The sequence below is a fragment of the Pseudorca crassidens genome, chromosome 6 (genome assembly GCF_039906515.1).
Source record: "Pseudorca crassidens isolate mPseCra1 chromosome 6, mPseCra1.hap1, whole genome shotgun sequence".
Taxonomy (NCBI): domain Eukaryota; kingdom Metazoa; phylum Chordata; class Mammalia; order Artiodactyla; family Delphinidae; genus Pseudorca; species Pseudorca crassidens.
The window spans coordinates 18,752,626-18,773,411 of record NC_090301.1 but is presented as its reverse complement, the minus strand read 5'-3'; the positions used below and the strand labels follow the sequence as shown (position 1 = coordinate 18,773,411).

Below are 20,786 nucleotides of genomic sequence, written 5' to 3'. Positions count from 1 at the left end.
GTGGTCTTCTATTTTGTCTTTTAGTGTTTCTTTGGCTGCACTGGGTCTTAGTTGCGGCATGCGGGATCTTTTAGTTGTGGTATAGGGGAACTTTAGTTGCGGAGTGCGAACTCTTAGTTGGGCATGAGGGATATATTTCCCTGACCAGGGATCAAACCTGGAACCCCTGCATTGGGAGCGTGGAGTCTTAGCCATTGGGCCACCAGGGAAGTCCCTCAGTATGGTCTCGCACCTTGCCTGGACTGGGATATCAGGGGCTACTCTGAATGTCCTCCCCATGCCCTTCCGGGATGGGGGTAGGGGTGCAGGCAGAGAGAGCAGAGCCTGGAGGGTCCCTTGAACCCAGGTAGACCAGCCTTGGACAATGAAAAGAGAGGATATCTATATGGGCAAGAAATCCCTGGACATCTCCCTTGAAGGTGTGGACACTAAGGCCAGAGAAGGACCAAGGTCAAGGGCGTGGGGCAGCTGGATCTCATGTTTAAAAACCCAAAGTTGATGTGCGCCCCTTCCTTGCCCTCATTGCTCACCTGAACTGGCTTCAAGTCCTGGTCATTCTGCTGCCTAAATGTTACCTTCTTTCTGACCCCACAGTCACCTCTTCAGTCCAGGTCACCAACCTCTCTGCCCAGCAAATGAATTCCCTACTTCCACAGCTGCCTCTTCAGTCCAGGTCACCAACCTCTCTGCCCAGCAAATGAACTCCCTGCTTCCACAGCTGCCTCTCTGGTCTGTGCTCCACAGTGCAGCTGGGGGAGCTTTCTGAAACAATCTAGTTGCAAGCTTTTCCAGACTTCAAACCTCCTGGGTGCTCCCCAAGCCCCCGAGATAAAGTCCAAATTTGGGGAATACAAGGATCTGTGTTGTCTAACTCCAGCCAGCTCTCTACATCAGCTTCGCCATGCCCACCTGCGCCAGATGGCTTTGAGATGCGGACCTGATGCTGGTTCTTCCACGCCTTTTTTTTTTTTTTTTTTTTTTTTGCGGTACGCGGGCCTCTCACTGTTGTGGCCTCTCCCTTTGCAGAGCACAGGCTCCAGACGCGCAGGCTCAGCGGCCATGGCCCACGGGCCCAGCCGCTCCGCAGCATGTGGGATCTTTCCAGACCAGGGCACGAACCCGTGTCCCCTGCCTCGGCAGGCGCCACCAGGGAAGCCCCTTCCAAGCCTTTGCATTTACCATGTCTTCAGCCTGGATCCCTTCCTTTACTTAGCTGCCATGCAAACTTCTCCTTGCTCTACCTGCAGCATCTTCACCTCCAGGAAGTCTTCCTAGTTCCCAGGATCTCCATGGCACTCTCATAGCCCCTGTGAGGATGTCAGCCACAACACTTAACATATGGTGTGGACATTTGTCTCCCCATGTTGCTCCCTGCTACCCAGGAGTTCACTGAGTACAGGGACTGCCTCTTTCCCTCATTCTGACACAGTGCCTGGCACAAGGGTGTCCAGCAAACGATGACCAAACAATGACCATTGTGGATGCAGCTGCCTTGGGGGCTGAGCTTAGGCCTGAGAGGAAAGGCAGGCATGGGGCCAGTAGCTACCCGGGCCTGGGCAGTATGGTTGACCTTCCTCTGGGCCTCGGCATCGTACAAAGGATAAGCAAGCAGGGTTCTGGTGGGAGGGATTGAGGCCATCGCACTGCAGAGGTGGAGGATGACTTTCCAGGCTGTCTCTCTTGTCCAGCTGGCACTGTCACTGCAGTTCTGGGCCATTATTCCCAGAAAAACTGCAGGGCCTCACCTCTACCCCAAGGTTGGTCTTTTGAGGGTCTGAATTCAAAGTGTTTTTCTGAATCTTTGCAGCCACCTCTGTCTGAAGAATAAATGTGTTTCGTGAGGAGACTCTTACAGAACAGAAAGGTCTACGGACACCAAATGGCTCTGTGTCTGCAAGACAAAGTATCCCCAGGCCCTGTAGGAGAGGCAGGTAGGCCCCCCATAGGGGAGAGTCTCGATCTCTCTACCCCGCACCACCCTCTCGCCCAACCATGCAAAATTTCTATAAAAGAACGAATGTGCAAATGAATGGACAAGAGCCTCCTGACCTTGACCTTTTGTTTCTCACTGCAAATGAGTTCATAGATGTTCTGGTCCCTATGAACCTGGTCCATGAGAGTCTGCCACAAGGTGATGAGTAGTACACTCTAGGTGGTCTGACAAAACAGATTTCCGGTCCTGAAATGCTAAGAGTGCCTTCTGGAAAGGACCCAAGTTCACCAAGGGAAAAGCCTTGTGGTAAGAACAGTGGACCTGCGGGCAAGATGCATGAGTTCAAATCCTGCTTCTGTCACTTGCTGCATAATCTTGGGCAAGTTACTTAACCTCCCCATACTTCTGTGTTCTCATCTGGAAAATGGTAAGATTACAGTATATACCACATAGGGTTGCTATGAAAATGAAGTGGGTGCTACATGTAAAGCACTTAGAACAATGCCTGGCAATGGTTAGTCTTCATTAGATGATAGCAGTTGTCATTCTAGTCTGTGGGGGCCTATTCCTCCCAGATGACACAGTCTCCAGGGCAATGAAGTTTTCTCTGGAGTTTTCCTTCATGGGGGGGGGGGTGGTGGTGGTAAGGTAAGAGTCTGGGCAGTCATGCTCCCCCACTTCCAACGCAGAAGTCTCTGTCAGAGGATAGAACCTGGGCAGGGGTGTCCTTTAACAATTGGCCCTCCATGGTCAGGGGAGCTCTAATTTGTAGCATATGCCAATTTCTATGGTGTAAATATGCCCACTATGGCCTATTTCAACTGGCTCACAATATTCCTGCAAATTTAACAACTGTATCAAAGGACCAGGGAGTCTCAGACGGTCTATAATGAGTACAGAAAAACCTGCTATGGGATACAGAAACCAAGAGAAAAGGAAGAAGGGGGTCATCTTGTCTTGGCAATAAACTGGCATCCTTTAGACTAAGCAATGTTTCTCAAAGTGTGGTCCATGGACTATCTGCCGTGTTTGGGGTATTTGTAAAAATAAGTTCCTGGGCCTCAATCTGGATCTATTAAAGCAGAATCCTGGAAGTGGGACCAGGAATCATTTTTAAACAAGCTGCCCAGATGATTCTGAGGTTTGAGAACTGCTGGGTTAGGGACCCCTGACTTACCCAAGAAGTCAGGATGGGCCACAAGGCAGGTGTGAATTCTACAGAATATTTTCATACCACGGTTCATTATCCACTGTGAAAAATCAGAAACCCAGGCCCTGAGAAAGACCAGAATAAGCAGGGAAAGCACCTTAAATCAGGTTCTAGATGAGGGAAATGACCATGGACTAGTTACATCAGTTCTTTGACTGGTCTAACTGTTTAGGGTAAGCTTTGGAGTCAGCATGGAAAGGCCTTGCCTGGCACAGAGCACAGCTCTCTGTTGAGACTTTGCAGACCTACTGGGTGAGAAAAGGGCCCACAGAGGGGGTGGGAGCTCTGGAAGTTTTGACCTTGGAGGAAGGTGAGCACAGCCCTGGACAGCCCCACCCATGGCTCCGGGCTCTCTGTGTATCGGCCCTACTCGGCATCCTGGACACTAGGGCTCTAACAACTTAAATAATTTTTATTACAAAAGGAAGAAAAGACCAAAACATCCCCAAAATTTTCCCATGGGCTTCCCCCTCGGTGCCAATAAATAAGGTGGGGGAGACTGACCGGAGGAGGGGTGGGGGGTCATGGTTCAGCAGAAGTGGGAATGCAGAGCCTGGGCAGGGGTGGGAAGGACATCCAGCCCCTCACCCAGTCCTGGCACTACGATCACATTGGCCGGAACACGGAACTCTGTACACTGATAGCGACAGTCTCTGGTTGTGTCCCGAGGAGCGTGGCCAGAGAGGAAGGTCATGCCTCAGGATGGCCAGGCTGGCTGCCCCACCCTGCAGCCTTCTGAGTTCTGGGCAGCATTGAGTCCAGCCGGCTCCCTGCTGGCTCCCAGGGAATCTAGCAGCATCAACTGAGGTGCAAGCCCACTTAAGAGGGGCCTAAGATGGATGGAATGAGCCCTCCCCATTGGGGGAGGCAAGTATGAAAAATCATAGTGAGAGCTGGCTGGGTTGGGACCCACTGGTCTCTAGGATAGAAAGAGAGGCCACCCCCCACTGCCAACTCAGCTTGCAGCTTTGTCACTACACCAGGATGGGGGTGGAGGACGCTGGCATTGCCCAAGTCTCAGTGATGTACACCTGTGGTGGAGGAGATGGTAGAAACCAGTGTCCCCGCTCAGGCCCCTTCCAGGGCCAGCGCCCTCCTGGCAGGTAGGCCTTTGGACCCATTTGGGCAGTTCTGGGAGGGCAGTAGAGGGATCCTTTCAGCTCCCTGCCCCAGCCATGCCCAGTGAGTGGAAGCTGCCCTCTTCCAGCAAGAGATGTCCCAGGCGGTAGAGCAGCTGGGGGTACCAGTGCACACCCTCCCCTGGGGTCCAGCTGCCCCACGCCAAGCTGTGAAACAGTCGCAGGGGCCAAAAGGCCAACTGAGCCAGCTGGTGGTCAGCCACGGCCGCGAAGCAAGAGGCCACCACGTCCTCCACCACCAGTGTCCCATGCCTCGTTAATGGGGCGTAGGCCCCAAGGGCCACGTGTGTGGAGACGGCTGCCACTCGGGCAGGCTGCAGGCCTGGGACCCCCGCCACCAGCACATACTGGCCGGGCTGCACTTGGCTGGCAAACGTGGCCCGGAAGTGGGTGGCTGGCTCTGTGTGATTGTTGGCCGTGAAGAGCAGGTGGGCGGGTGTGAGTGCCAGTCGGCGCGGGGGGTCCTGGGTCTCGATGACCTGGAAGGCCCTCAGCCTGTCTGGTTCGCGATCGAGGAAAATGAGTACGTCGCTGAAGGTGGGGCTCCCATCCTCCCCCATGGCCAGCACTCGGTCTCCTGGCCTCACGGCTGACAAGGCCACACGTGCCCCACTCTCCAGGCGCACCTGGGCTCCAGCAGGGAAGCAGCCGCCTGTCTTGGCCGCGGCCGAGTGCTCTGTGGGAAGAAGGGACATGAAGGCATTACTGCTGTGGAGCTTGGATTCCCGGTCACAGCATCCCTCCCCAGTCCAGCCAGAGTTCCTCTTGCTCCCAGGCTGCCCCCCATCGCCATATCCTGTCCCCTGTCCCCCACTTTCCATGCAGCTTTGAATCCACCCCAGCCCACAGTGTGACCTCCTGCCCTCCTCCCCAGCCTAATGCTTTGCCAATGAAAGGAGCACACTGAGGCTTCAAGACCCAGTGGGTGTGAGGGACAGGGCCCTCCTGAGGCCCATGTGAAGCCCCCCCATCTGCTCCCAATCCTGAAAAGGCTGTGAAGTAGTCAGAGAGGCCAGAGGTCAGCTGAGCCAAGCAGTGGTCAGCTGTGACTTGACACCCAGAAGCTGCAGCTTCGTCGAGAAGGCAAGTTGCTTAGCACCTCTGGCATCTGGATGTCCCCTTATTTCTCACCCATTGCTCAGATGCTCCCCAAAATTGTCCTCTCAGACTGATACCCCAAGTTCTGTGCCAGAACTGGCCCTTGGAGTCTATACTCCAAGGGAGAGGAGGACCAGTCAGTGGCGAGAATACAGACTCCTGGGGAAGCTCAGAGTGAATGGCCAGGCCAGGGTGTGGCTCAGTGGCAAGGGTGGAATCACCATCTTCAGTTCATGTGCCGGGTCCTTGTGCGGGGACGGGACACCATGGCATCAGTGGGTGGGATGCAGAATAGTGTTTGGGGGTTAGGAGTTATGAAGGCAAGTGGCCACCCTAGGAGCTGGCACCTGGCCGACGTTAGCAGGTGAAGGGTTGATGTGACTTGAAGCAGACACAGTTGGCAGGGAAGTGCTGAGGGGAAAGGTCAGGGTGGGGTCACCACTGTGAGCCCAGGTGGGATCAGGAATAGTAAAAGCCTGCCTGGTCTCAGTGTGCCAGGTCTGTGAGTGTGGCAGCTGCATGGGGCCGGCATGGAGGGCTGAGCCTGCAGCGAGGGGGGACCACGCTGGCAGTCACACAGGAACCATTTGAAGCATCCATGACTGGGTTCAATGCAGGTGACAGGGACGCTGACAAGATTTGGGGGGGGGGGGACGAGGCCCCAGTGCCTGCCAATTCTGATCAACAAGGCGGCCGATCTGGGAAAATCCACTTTATTAAGTCCACTCTGTTTATTCTTGCCCTCATGGCTGGCTTTGCCCCCAAATGTCCAGCTTCAGGGCCCTGGAGGAGAGGCTGGGGACGCCTGCGCCCCCTGAGAGGGGCGTACACAGTGCCTTAAAGGGCCTGACCTGCAGCTGGGCTGTGGGTTCTGAACCTCTGGGCTCCTGGCTCCCGCTCAGGCACGCTGGTGTCTGGGCACACTCTGGCCCCTGGTCCCACCCCACCCCCTAGCGTTCTGCACCACACTGGGTGGGGAGGCCGTCTCTGTCAGCCTGGCTTCCTCCATCTGGCCAGCTTGCTCTGTCTTGCACCTCCTGCGGCAGGCTCTGGACTGTGGACCGCCAAGTCAGCACCCAGCGTCTCTGGGACAGGGCCCTGTCTCCCTAGGCTCCTGCCATGACACTATCAGGCACGGGTCGAGCAGGTGGTCAGGAGCAGCAGCGGGGAGCGCCGCAGACGTCCTCTTCCCCGGGGTCCCCGCCTCCATCCCTGGGAGGGTCTCTTCACCTTCTTGGCCCTGGCGGGCCCAGCGCCGCCTGTCCATGCCCTGCGGCCCCGGCCCCGGGCCCAGCCCCCCGGCAGCGGCTCACCGGACTTGACGGAGCAATGCACGTGCGCCTTGGACTCGTAATACACCCAGTCGAAGCCAGCCTCCACTGCCAAGCGCGCCAGCAGTCCGTACTTATTGCGGTCGCGGTCCGACGTGGTGATGTCCACCGCGCGGCCTTCATAATGCAGCGACTCCTCCGAGTGGTGACCATCTTCATCCCAGCCCTCGGTCACCCGCAGCTTCACCCCGGGCCACTGGTTCATCACCGAGATGGCCAGCGAGTTCAGGCGGTCCTTGCAGCGCTGTGAGAGGAAAGGAAGCCGAGTTAGGGGGAGGAGCTGGCCCACAGGCAGGTTACGGCGCAGCCTCGTCCCTCACTCTCCCACTGCACTCGCTGGAGTCGGGAAACCGGGGAGGGTGCTCTATCCCTCTCTCCTAGGAACAGAGAGTCCTAAAGTGCTCCTTCCCTTCTAGCATCAGCTGCCCCAGGGACCTGGCCCGCGCGGTGGCGCCACAAATCTGGAGGGCGCGTCGATTCGCTCACCCTTGGGGGCTTTTCTCTAAGCTCTCTCTCTCCTGCTGGGATTACTGATCCCTCCACAGACAGGGCTCCACCTTTTAAGCGCCGGGTCCCTCGGTCTCACCGCGGGACCAGGGACCAGGGACCGCCTGCTGCCTGGAGAATAAAGGTGGTAGCAGAGCTGACTGCCGGCCGCCGGCCTGCTAGGCGTGCAAGCCTCAAGGAGCCCAGTAGGTGTCACCGTAGCCCCAGGGCTGAGGCCCCCGAAGCGGCCAGGGCGCAGCAGGCGCGGCAGGTGCGAAGCGCCTCAGCAGCCTGGGGGTGTGTTGGAGGGGAAGCCCAAGCCTGCCTGGATCCCTCGGCGCCACAGAGCATTCCTGCTGGGACCCTCACGATCCAAAACCGGCCCGCACCCGCTCAGGGGAGGCGGCAGCCCGGGAGCCAGAAGCTGGTGTAAAGGCCAGCGCCTGGCCTGCCCAGATGGAGGACCATGCGGATGGTCTCCCGCTGCAAGGGGTGCGCTCCGGGTTGATAAACCCAGGCAACGTTCTCCCTGAGTCGAGAGCCCTCAGCACCTCTGCGCCGCCCCTGTCTGGGAAGGGACCCGAGAAACTGAGCGTGTGATCTCAGGGAGCCGGCTTCATGCTCCGCCTCCCATGGAGTGGGAGTCGAGCTGTGCCCTGGGGGAAGGACCGCAGAGATCATCGTCTGTGCTGGCTCCCTTCGTGCCTGGAGCCCAAGGGACCCCGCAGTTGACTGGGGGGTGGGGCCTGGGGGAGAGGGGCCTTTCCACAGTCCTTCACTTTGAGGTGCCAGGCGCTCCCAAGTGTAGGCAGCCCATGTTTCGAACTACCCCCGCCCCTCAGAGCCCGGGCCCCACAGACCCTTGGACTCGGTCTCCCAGGAGCCAACAGCGGCTAAAACCCAAGGCCCTGTCGGTCCTCCCAAGATGCGTCCCAGGATGCAATCTAGCTGGGGGTGCTCACGGCCCGGGGAGGGAGCTCCGTGTGTTCCTTGCCGCCAGGCTTCTAGCCACCCACCTATGTCCGCTCCGCGGCCCCTGCTCCCCGCCCCTCTATCCCCCACCACCCCTCCCCTCCTCGGGTCCAGAGCCCGGGCACGCGCTGTCAATGATTGCCCAGCCCGTGGCCCGGATCCTTATCTGCATTCCTCGGCGCCCGGCCCGGCCCGGCCACCAGCCAACCTTCGCCCCGACACCCGCCGGCCAGACCCGGCGCCAGAGCGCATGCTGAGGGCCGTGGTCTAGCTGCCGTTCCCAGAGCACCTAGAAAGCAGGCCGCCTGCCTGCGGTGGAAGCCCCAGGAGACCACTAAGGAAGGGGACGGAGATGTCTTCCCTTGCGAACCCGGCAGCAGGGAAGAAAGTTTGCTCTCCACCCCCCCACCCCCACCCCTTCCCGAGGCGCTTGGGTTGAGTGCTGGTCCTGTTCCGAGCACGCAGAGACTAAAGTTAGCCCTGCTGTGGGGCTGTCCGGCATCCCAGCCCCTCTCTTTCAATCCATCCCCGCCATAAAATCCAGGGACCCCCCGCTCCCCCCCCCGAAGTTAGGTCTCAGAGCCCGGAGGCCTGGCACCTCACCCTTCAACTGCAGCTGCGCCGCTCAGCTCTCGGGACAGACACGTGGGCTTGCCCTTCAAGTTCCCTTCCCCACCTCCACCTCCTGGCTCTAATATTCCCCGCTGTTCCTTAAACCCAGACCCCGCCGGGGCGCTGCTCCAGGAGGGGGCAGCGCTGAGAACCGAGAGCGCACGGGAAGGAAAGGCCAGTGGGGCCCTCCGCGCCCGGAGCTTCTTCGCCTCAGGGGTGCCAAATCGCCTCGAAATGAAAGGGGCGCAGCCGTGCGGAAGATTAGGCCGGGAGGGACTGGTGCATCCCGGAGGCGCAGGAGGCAGTCAGGTAGAGGTACCTCCAGGTGCCGCATCTGACCTGAGCTGCCAGCACTCCAGGGCAGAGGGGCCACGGCCAACCGGCTGGGCTGTGGCTCTTGGCAGCGGGGAGCTCTTCTCACAGCCTCCGGCGGGCTCGGGGAATGCTAACACTCCGCCGGGACCCCGGCCGGCCCATCTCGGCGAGAAGGGCAGGTGCCAGGGGGCGTGCCAGCCAGTCAAGGAAAGGTGCCAGGGGGCGGGTAGGGCCGGGCAGGTGGCGGTGCTTCGGCGGCGGCGCCCAGCGAGGGCGTTTCGCGCTCACCTGGGTCATGAGGCGGTCGGCGCCTGTGTTCTCCTCGTCCTTGAAGATGATGTCGGGATTGTAGTTGGGGGTGAGCTCCTTGAAGCGCTCCGAGCTGCGCGCGATCTTGCCTTCGTAACGCCCGCTGGCGCCCAGGGTCTTCTCGGGCACGTTGGGGCTGAACTGCTTATACGCGAGCGGCACGAGCTTGCGCGGCGGCCGACGGCGGCTGCCCACCACCCGGCCCGGCCCGCAGCCCCGCGCCGCCGGCACCAGCAGCAGCAGCAGGAGCAGGCAGAACCGCAGTCGGGGCCGGAGCCGGGCGGGAGACATGGCCGGGGAGCCCGGGAGACCGGCGGGAGAGGACGCCTGGTGGGCTGATGGGTGGGCGAGTCGACGGGAGCGCTGCGGGGGCTCAGGCGTCCGGGTGGCTCCGGGGGGCTCCAGGTGGGGGCGCCATGGGCTGCGCGGCGCGGCGCAGGGCCGGCGGGACTCAGGTGCAGGACGGGGGCCCGGGGCCCTGGCTGGTGGCGGCGCTCTGTCCCCCTCGGCGCCTCGACTCTGAGCTGCCCGGCTCGCCGGCCGCCAATAAATAGGCCGGCCCGTTTGTTTTGGCAACGCGGCGACGGCGGGGGGCGGCGGGCGGCGGGGCTGCGGGCCGCCGGTCTGGGCTGGGCTGTCCGGGACGGCGGGCTGGCGGGCCCCGCGGTTAGCACCCCGGCCCGGCGGTCAGGCGGCTGGGGCGGAGCGGGAGCTGCTGCCGTCTGCGGCGCAGCCCGGGGCCGAGTGAGAGGGGAAATGGAAGAGATCCGGGCTCGGGCCCCGCGCAGACCGCACCCTACCCATGTCCCTGCCTCCTGTGCGCTCGACAGCAAACCTGCGGCAAGGGCAGCACAGCCTCCTCCCCCTCGGGCGGGCGGCCGCGGCACTAGCCAGCCCTCGTCCCGCTCGCTCCTCCGCCGTGCGTCCGCCCGCCCGCTGCCCTTGGCGCCCCCTGCACTGCCTGAGTCTGCCCTCCCCGCCCGGACGCGCCCCACCCCGCCTTGGCCTCGCCTCTGGGCTCCCCGCGGCTCCGGGGTGCCCCGCCAGGAGCTGCCACCCCCACAGAGACCGCAACCCACGGCGCGGCCGGACGCGAGGGGCGGGGGGCAGTGGCCGGACCGCATAGCCGCCTACGGTGTCCCTTGCGGGGAAGTAAACCCAAAAGGCAGGAGGCCGCTCATAACCTGGTGCCCCACCCTGGCCCAGGAGGCGCGCCCTGTCAGCTTGCTGGAGCTGAAATTCTGTATCAACCCGGTGCACATCCCACGGCCGTCCGGTCTGAAGCTGGGAGTGGGGCATGCAGCCTCATGAAGAGTAAAGGGGCGGGGGGGGGGGTTGAATTGGAAACACTGTTAAAAGGAGCAAGATGAAGTTGTGAAGGAATAGGCCAAGGTGTAGAGAAGAGAGGCTAAATGGTGACATCAACAGAATACGGGAGAACCCCGACTGACCACGTTGAAGACGGGCAGGCACAGATCGCAGGGGCCGGGGCTTGCTGAGGATGCAAAAAATGATTCAAAGCCGCAGGACACAGGAGCTGCTAAATAACTCTCTTAATTCTACTTCACAAATGAACAAGGGCAGAGAATGCGTGGTGGCAGTCAGAGATGTAAACATGGGTTGTGTGTGTATTTTAATATGACATTCAGGAAAGCTGAATGAATTAGGATTCATTCTGTTAAAACAAGAAAAGACAAGTGTGTTAAAAACAAACACCACCACCACAAATTATGTAATGTGTTTGTAGTATTTTCTACAAATTCAATAGAGATAGAAATAAAAGGGTGAGAAATAAAACGGTTTAAAATTCTCGTTGCAAGAATATTAATACAATAGGTACTGCTTATGTGCCTGATATATGGAAGCTATTAGATATTATTATACTAAGCATTCTACTTGCATTATCTAATTTAAACTTACAACTCCAAATGAGCTATTATCATCCGCATTTTGAAATTTTGAAGATTGTGCAGTTCAGAGAAGAAAAGCAACTTGCTCCTGGCTGAGGGATTCACCCCATCCCCCACACCAACTGACCCCAGAGCCCGGGCCCTCACTGGGCAGCACTCAGCCATCCAGCACAGCCTGGGGTTTGGACACTGGTAGATTTTCACAGATGTACTCACATTTTCTCTGGATCGATTTTATGAACACAAATTCAGAATTGGAAGGGACTCAAAAGTGAGTGCTTAATCCAAGCACTTCATATTACAGAAAAGGAAACTGAGGCCCACAGAAGGGAATTTAGGACGGCTCCACCAGGGTGGACGGATGTCTGTCACTTGGAAACAAAATGGCTCGTTTCCTTTACTTCTCTTTGCCTGTACTTCCTCCCCACACCGCATGTCCGTTCTTATATTTGCATTCAGATTCTGTGTCTCCCAGTCACAGATTACTGTAACATTGCTTCTTTTCCTTGAAAGCTTCCAAAGTGCTTTAATGTATGTTTCTCGGGGTTCAAGAACTATCCCTGCAATATTCCCCAACCCCTCCCTCTCTCCTGCTCAGATTTCTGGGGCACACTACTCAGCCAGGTCAGTACCTCTCCCAATCCAGACAAATAAGGCTCTGTTTTTCAGAGGTCCGAAAAAGAAAATCCCATAGGCTCCCATGGTCACCTATCCCGGTGTTTTATAATAACTTTTTAGAGAAGTTTTGCTTTAAATTCAATCTTTCTTCCTCGTCTCAAATGCTAATTCAACTCCTTTCCTCTTTTTCTGGCCATAGAGATTAGGGCCATTATCCTGCTTATTATCCAGTATGCATGGTCTTGAAGAGTTGTTAAATCCACTTTCAATCTTCTTTTCTCCAATGAAAGACAATTTCTTCCAGCTTCCCTCAGAGGTTCTACCTTATAACCATTTATTAACTGTACCATTCTTCCTCTCATTTCTTCTCTTAAGCTGTGATCCTGTTGAATACAAATCTCTGGTAAAGATCTGATCAGTGTCAAATAGGAATTACGTATACAGTGCAGATATAGCTTGGCATCAGGGCTGCTTCCACAGCAGGGCAACCTTGTTGGTTTAGATTGTGCTCCATCAGGTCCAGACCCTCCTCGGCCTAGCAACTTAGCAGCAGTGACCAGGGTGTGTCCTGGGAGAAGCAGATGGGGGGCTAACATTTATTTAGTCCTTTGTCTATGACAGGTGCTTTAAGCACTTAGTAAAAACCTTCAGAATAACCCTCTGTGCACAGCAATTATTCTCATCTTGCCAGTATACAACTCTACAGCTCTAGAAGTAAAGTAATTTGCCTGTGGCCCCACAGTCAAGACTTGAACCCAGAGCGTTTTTGCTCCAAACCTATAATCTTTTCTCAGGACACAATGGCCATTCAAGATCTGAATCTCAAATTTAGGTCGGCTTCAGTCCGATCTCCTTCAGTGGAGGAGGGGGGAGAGGACGACAGAGATTGGAAGCATCATAATTTCTACAGCAATGACCTTGGAGCACTTTTAATCCAATTTGGGGCCTAAGGACCTTGGTCATTTCTTAGCTGCCTATGTTCTTAGCTGTTCAGTTTATGTAGGATGGCTTCTGAGTTGGCGCAATCCATTAGACCTCTCAGACAAAGCCTGGCTCTTTTTCTGGTCACTGCCAGGCTTTTGCCTGCAGTAAAATTGGAGAACCGAGGTGTCCCATTCTGGAGGCACCAATGGCCTGGGGTCTGAGCAGCAGCAATAGAGCCTTATCAGGGCACCTCACATCTGAGTCCTGGGCCTGTTGGTAAAATCACTTTTCTTCTCTCAACTTTGGATCTCTTCTACCCCTCAACCATCTCTATTTTGAAGAAAACAAAGTAAAATCTATTTCTTTGGATAATATGATTTTTTGCTTACAAGAGTAAAAGTTGGGAAAATAGTTTGGAAGGAAAGGGAGGGAGGAAAATACACCATTAGAACCTGATAATTTAAACATCTGTTTAGTAGATTACCATGTTGGCATTTTTAGTCAGTCTTGAATTTAACACCATAGTACAAATACACTGTACTAATAGCGATACACACACACACACACACACACACACACACACAGTGTAGGTCCACACTTCTATAATCAACTAGTCTTTTTTCTCCTGATCCTGCTTCTTGACCAGATCTATCCTGCTCTAAATCCACAAGTGCTAAGCCACAACCAGACAAGTTTCAGGAATGCAGTTAGTCAAATATCCTCCACTGATTCAGTGCGCAGCAGCCCTGGCTCAGTAGAAAGAGCACGAAGGCCTGGAGTTGGCAGATCTGTGTCTGAAAACTCTCTTTGATATCTTTTACCTGTGTGGCCTTGAGCAAGTCACTTGACTTTTCTGAATTTTAGTTCTCTCATCTATAAAGTGAAAATTAATATCACTTACCTCGTAGGGTTGTTAAGAGGGTTAAAAATACAAGCCGTAAAATACAAATCTTATGTATAATTCATTTTCATCCTCTGGACGGTTCACTGGTGGTAGCAGTTCTCTGATTCTTATTACTTGTCCACAGGAAATACATCAGGATGCTCATCTACGTGCACCCAAGACAGTGGTGGGGATTAAGAGGCCCTACTTCTTTCTATTAGGGAAGCATCTACATTGTGCATGCTAGTGTAACAGGCACAAAAGGATGAAAAATGCAAACAGAAAAGTAGAAGACATAGTTGTCTTCAAGGTATTTACTATCTAACCTCAAATCATGAAAATAAAAGGCAGTTACAAAGCCATGAATGCCATTCATAAATGAGTACAGAATAATGCATTCTAAACTAGATAGGTTAATAGATAAGATGAACTTGATCTAGAAGAATATGGAATTAAGGAACAATTAGCGTGGGGTTAGACCTCTTGGAAGAGATGTTTTGAAGGAGGGAAAGGAATGACTGGAAGAAATGAAGAGGATACTCAGGAAAGGACAGTGGCCCAAGCAAAGATGCTGGCATCGTAATCATGAAGCGCCAAGTTGGATGATCTAGTAGAGGGGAGAAGCCCTAATATTATCTGATGTAACCTTCACAAAAACCTTATGAAGTTTACACAACCATCTTCATTTTATGAATGAGGAACTGAGGTTCCGAGCTTCTAAGTGAGGAGGTTGGAGGAGTTGGAGTTGGAATCCAGGCCTGTCTGACTCCATAATAATCCAGTTTCTTGGTGAGTGATTCCTAGCACAGCATGCTGGGTTGCTGACCTCTGTTCAAGTCACTCATTTTCTCTCTAAATCTAGGAAACTCTTATTATCTTCATCTTGGGCTTTAAAAATTCATACTGTCTTTGACTAACCATTTCCCCAACTGGTTGGGATCATTCTGACTCCTACTGTTGATTTTTTGAAGAGGTTAGCAGCTCCACCAAATTTCACCCAAATGCTGAAATGAAAGAAGCATGCCTGTCTTTCAAGCCTCTGATCAGCGCAGAACACATTTGGAGATCCAGTTAGAGCCACTCAAAACTAACAATGCTTTAAAAGCTGGCTATCGATTAGAAATGGGAATGTCAAGTTACCTTTGCCCTAACAATAAGCTCATTACAAGGCACTTCAGAGAGATTCAAGCATTAAAGACCTTGCTTTGATGACTTTGACAAGGTAGGAAAAAGTAGCAGAATTAGTTACAAAGAGAGTATTTTCCCCTCAAGTCAGAGACTTAAAGACTGTGTGAAACTCTCATAGACAGAAAGACACTTGCAGACAGAAAGACATACATATATTTCTGTATATGGATAATAACATGTTTACTAACTAATGGGCTTTATTTCCATCCCAGTGTCTCTATTTGGGAAGAAATTAGTTGCTTAAAGAGAATCTTGGAAGATACTAGTTCAGTGAATGAATACAGTGGAGGGGGAAGGGGTTCTACTCTTTTACTACTCAAGCGATGCTCCTGACATGCCTGTCAGCTTTCTGTAACTGGGTCTGTACTAGTCCACCCACACTCTCTCACCCGTCTCTCTTGGTCAAGATAGCACCCTAAGGATGCCGGATCTATAGCCAAGGATCTATAGCCAAAGAAAGCAAGAAGGTGTATAGTAACTTACTTTTTAATAACGTGTATTCTTAGTTTCTGTAAAATGACAAATTCATTCTGTTATGGTTATAGCTAACAAAATGGTATTTAATCCCCACTCTCACCTTATGACTGGTTGCCCCAAACAAAAAAGATTACATCCATTGATATCCACAAATTTCTAAAACCACTTCAAGATACTGCTGCTGTGGAGGGGTGTGTGTGTGTGTGTGTGTGAGTGATAATCCTCCTTCATATATTCACTCAACAAGTATTTCTGAGCATCTGCTAAGTGCCAGACACTGGAGAGGTGCTCAAGATGGGAGAAAAAAAAAAAAGATTCCTGCCCTTATGGAACTTTATTCTAGTGGAAAGGCATTGGGGAGACAAAAATAAATATAAAAAATATTACTATATATAAAATAGATAAACAACATGGTCCTACTGTATAGCACCAGGAACTATATTAAATACCTTGTAATAACCTATAATGGAAAAGAATTTTAAAAAGAATCACTTTTCCGTATATCAGAAACAAATACAACATTGTAAATGAACTATACTGCAATTAAAAATAAAATAAAAGTAAAAAAGCAAATATGTATTATAATGTGTTAGAAGGGAATAAGGGCTGTGAACACAAAACATGAAACAGGGTAAAAGGTTGAGAGTACAGCCAGCCTGTGGGCAGCAGTCCGAGGCCAGGAGGCAGGTGGCTCTGTTAAGTAGGGGGCTCAGTGGAGGCCTCACTGAGATGGTGTGATTTAAGCTAAGAGGTGAGGGCTTCAACCAAGCAGACACCCAAGGGAAGAGCGTTCTAGGCAGAGAGAAATGCAAAGAGCAAAGGCCCTCAGGTGTTTGCATATTAGAGAAATAGCAAGGAGACCAGTGAGATCAAAGATGAAGGGAGAGATGGAGTGAATAAGCTTGACTTTCTACTTTCTGATCATGGGAATGTTTTTCAAACTTTTTATGAAGCTCAGAGTGAAGATATCTTATCCTTTAAAGAGATTTATGTATTGACATGTAAATACAGACACAATGCAGTTAAGTAAAGGCAGGAAACAGAACGGAATTTATCCACAGGATTCTTTTAAATTTTTTAAAAAAGAGATACATACTCATGGCTCTCACTTTCTTCTTCACACACTTGAAAAGCTTTGGGGGGAAAAAATCTGTCCTTTAAATATCATCTTTGGATTGTAGACTTCTTGAGAGCAGAAGATATGTCTTTGTGGCCATAAGACAGCAAGTAGCCTAATGCCCCATTGGTGGGAATGCTAGTGAGTAAGCATTCAATATATATATATGAGTTAATACATGTCTAGGTATTTCCGTTTCTTATTGAATGTGGGTTTTTCTATCTCATTCCCAACACATTTCCAACAAACCCATGCCATTCCTTTGAATTCCTTTGCAGTGATTTGGCATGTTCCTGTTGGACTTCCCCATTTTGCAGTTCACGTCTCTGTACAGCGTAACCAACTTGGTTTCTTATACCCCCTTTCCTGGTCAGGAATAAAGCCCATTCTTTAGAGATTCCATGGCGGATCTTTCTTCACACTGAGTTCTTCCCACTAGTTACCCAAGTTTAACTGTTGAAATGTTTTCCGTCATCTTTAAATCATCTTGATATCAGTTTCATACCTGCTTCAATTTGATTTGATGACTGCCATTAAGGTATTTTTGAGATGCCCACACAGAAGCACACACCTCTCTTAGATTCTTAGTCCAAGGAAGTATTTCCCAGATGTCTTTCTGATGGGAAGCTCAGTTCCCACCAAGCAGTCCCTGCTTTAAAATGGCTTTGATGAATGGCCCACAGGAGCCATGCCAGTCCCTGAATCATCACATGGCACCCCAGGTGGGAAACATCAAATGTCCTCTGATGTTGCTCCACTCCTGCCCTATATGAAGAGATTAAATACCTGCAGTTTGCTTTGGCACAGCTCTGCTATTTTCATTCGTCAAATCCTAAAAATGCATACACTCTGACCGTTCAATAGTCCACGGTGCTGGAACTAGGGCCTCGCTGTACTTCACCTCATTGACTGATGACACCTCCAAAAGCAGTGTGGTGGCAACTTGTGCCCAGTGGGTGTGTGACAGCCAAGTAAAAACTCAAAGTTGGCCACTTCACAAGCTGGGTGCCCTAGGATCTACAACAGGAACATCCTCTGCCTTTTCCTGAACGTAGCACATGTTAATTTTCCCCTTTCGCACAGTCCAGACACTGCATCTTTCTGGTTTTTTCCAAAATGCCATTGCACAGCTTACCTATTCCCTCTGTCCTGCTATTCTAATTATATAAATTACCCTGCCACAGTTAATTCGTACTTATTCAAGAGAGCACCATAATGGACATTACCACTACCAGGAAAGCACTCAAGTTGGGGTATCAGTATCACCTTCATACATCATCACAGTATTATTTATATTGCCGATATATCAGGTTACTAAATGAAACAGAAATATTTATTACCAGCTCCCCTTCCCCCAACCAGTGCCTTCCTATTCCCCCATATGTGACATACGACCAACTGGCATTGCTTTGTGCCCTGGAAGTACCAGGCACTAGTAATAAATGAAACTGGCGGTCTTTCCTTCTCATCTGGCAGGAGTCTTTTTCTGTCTTGAATAAGGGATCTCTTTACCAACCAGGATTCCCAGCAGTACTGCTCTTGACCCCTGAACACACACCCAGACCCAGCGGGGGCTTCCCCACCAGCTCCAACTTGTTTCACCACCCCCTGCTCAACCTTCAAGGCCTGGAGTGGGAGGGGAAAGACAGGATGGAGTGCCAGTCGAGAGGATTACCCTTCCCCTACTCCATCCTCCCTGCTCTTGTCACCCATTTCTGACTGGCTGTCGATCCTATCAGGGGTCCATAAAGCCAGGAGGACTCTGGCCCAGGAGAGGGGGGTAGGGGTTAGGCAAACAGGCCAGGGAGGCAGCTGGTTGAAATTTAACCACAATATTCTTGGTCTCTATTGTTTTGAGTGAGGCCCAATATTTCCACAGCAGGATTATAGGATCTGATTAACCATGTTAGACAACAATGCCGAGCTGGGATGGGCTTCCCCTTCCAGCTGCCAATATGAAAAAGTAAATACAACACCCAGATTTCAGAAGGGACTCCCTGCAGCCCCCAAGCCCTACTCCCCAATTCTAACCCCAAAGTGAGGGGAGGGAGGAAGAGTGTGACACTGCATGCTCCTTTAACTCCTGGCCCTCAGCCGCCGGCAGGACGAGTAACCTGGCACAATATTCCCAGGTGAGTCAATGGCTGTGTGCTCCCCACACCCTGGAGTTTTCCAATGCTTCTTCCGGGTTCCCTAGGCTGACCCAGATTCTCACGAACCCATGAGAGTTAGGTGCTGAGAGGCTAGCGCTCACTCACAGGGTCCAGGAGTGTGGAAAGCACAGCAAAATCTGTTGGGTTCCAGGACAGAGAAACTGAGGGCAGGTAGGATTTCACAGCTTTGAAGAGACTGAGCCTTTGCCAGAATGCTTTGGTGCTACCTCATGCCCTCCCATATGCCAGGGTAGAAAAGTGATACCCAAGAATTGAGGGGAAGCTTAAAGCCCACCATAAATGCAAGTCTCAGGAGAAAAGTATTCCTTGATAGCTCTGGGATGGAAGACGGAGGATAGATGGGCTTCTAGATCCTCAAGTAGAGATGGATTCCCTAGGGTCCCTCGCCCATCACAGACAGACAAGCTACCTCACACCCTCCCTTCTCTGAATGTTTCCCCTCAGGGTGGGATCTTCTGAAGCCCTGTCCAAGAGAACATGGAAGAAAAAGAGAGCATTAAGAAGCCCTCAACAAGAATACCCTGCAGCAGCTTCCAGGAGGTCACAGCAGCTAGGGGAAATCCTCTCTCCAGAGCGTGGGCTCCCTTCTCTTCTGGCATTTCTCTCTGTGTCTAAGTGCTAGCAGAATCCACCACAGTTCTGTGAGTCCGTGCATTTACTCATGTTGGTGACAGGGACTAGGAACCAAGGGTCTTGAGCTCCGAGTTTAGTGGCTTCCTTGTAGAATGTCACTTGCTCCTTTTGAACAGTTTCTTCTTCAGGAAAATTAGAAGACAGAAAAATACTTCTGGGAAGAGCTCAGAAAAGCATATCGTGATTGCATGCAAACCCAGTGAACATAACGTTGCACCCTTTAGTAGTATAATCCCAACACAGTGATATTTTTTGATTTAGCGTTAAAAACTGACCCTGTTCTCAGAGTATATGCCAATGTAAGGATGAAAACAAAAAGCCCATAGGAAATCTGTATATAAACACTGATTATATTAACAGCACAAATAGCGAGGAGGTGGGCAGAACAGATAAAGTGAGCTTACTACATCACGAGGAAGGGTAATTAAGAGGATTTTAGGTTTCCCCGATACTCTCTGGAGCAAATCCCCTTAGCTTTGTAAACAGGAGGAAATGAAGGACAGAATAATTGGAAGAAGGAAATGCCCCTGGTGACAATGTCAAGAACGAGACCAAATCTAGGACGAGGAGAAAAAGCACGGGCTTTTCCATCCCCACTCCCACCATCTCTGTACAGAGAATGACACACCGGCTCCTGCTGATCTCCCAGCAGACCAGGGAGGAGGAGGTAAGGGCTTCAGAAAATGGGAGGTTTAAGTGAACAGGAACGCAAGAAAAGGGAGTTCAAATGGACCACGGGATAAAATTAAGAAGCAGCGGGCTGAGTATTCAGGAGACTTGAGCATCTCTCCCTCCCCCAAGTGCTCACCGAAGGTGAACTGTATCAGACCCGTGGAAGGATCTTGGTCCAACAGGAACAGATTCTTTCCAAGTCCAGAGTACAGGAGCTCAGATCTCACTCTTTGCCACTTTACACCCTAGGGACTCCAGGGCTAGTTCCTCAGGATTCAGTGGGCAGAGACTAGAAGCTCCTTCCTCCCTTTTCAATAATTTTACTACCCCTTGGAGACACTCCTTGATCTGGGAGATTGGATGACTGGTGACAGAACAGAGAATGACCCTCGTGGGGTTTTCCAGGACCCAGCTCGGGCTCTGCCCTCAGGGCTGCTGAGAAAGCCCTCGGTGAGGCCTGAAGAGAGGAGCTGCTGCCCAGCTGGAGTGCTAAGGGATGAAGATTTCTCTCCCAGCAAAGAGCTGGCCTCTCCTGGCTGACCGTGGGGGAGGGGTGAACCACCAGCAGGGCCAAGTAGGCCTTGCAGCCTAGGTGGCGCTATTTCTCTACTTTTTAGGTCAAGTTCCTGCAGGAACTTCCTCGAGGTCCCTACTCCTGCTCCTGGTTTGCTGGCTTGCTGCTGTAAACCACCTTATATTATTTTTTTTTCTAAAAATACTCCAAAGCAATTGAAAGAGTCCCTTCTCCCACCAGCCAGCCCTGGCCCCAGCCCCAGCCCCGGGGA

The 20,786-nt window shown here is 52.4% G+C and overlaps 2 protein-coding genes across 2 annotated transcripts in view; both read right to left on the bottom strand.

Annotated features, from left to right (window-relative positions):
- Positions 1-3,837, bottom strand: part of CFAP65 (cilia and flagella associated protein 65) — a 61,783-nt gene extending 57,946 nt beyond the window's left edge. The window contains exon 1 of the mRNA XM_067739936.1: positions 3,732-3,837. Within this exon, the coding sequence (XP_067596037.1) occupies positions 3,732-3,837 (106 nt within the window). The remainder of the gene's footprint in view (positions 1-3,731) is intronic.
- IHH (Indian hedgehog signaling molecule) lies at positions 3,546-9,865 on the bottom strand. The gene is made up of 3 exons (XM_067739834.1): positions 9,385-9,865; positions 6,694-6,955; positions 3,546-4,958 (listed from the first exon to the last, which is right to left on the bottom strand). Exons 1-3 carry the CDS (start codon positions 9,694-9,696, stop codon positions 4,300-4,302), a joined length of 1,233 nt encoding a protein of 410 aa, XP_067595935.1. The 5' UTR covers positions 9,697-9,865; the 3' UTR covers positions 3,546-4,299.
- Between the last annotated feature and the right edge of the window lie 10,921 nt (positions 9,866-20,786).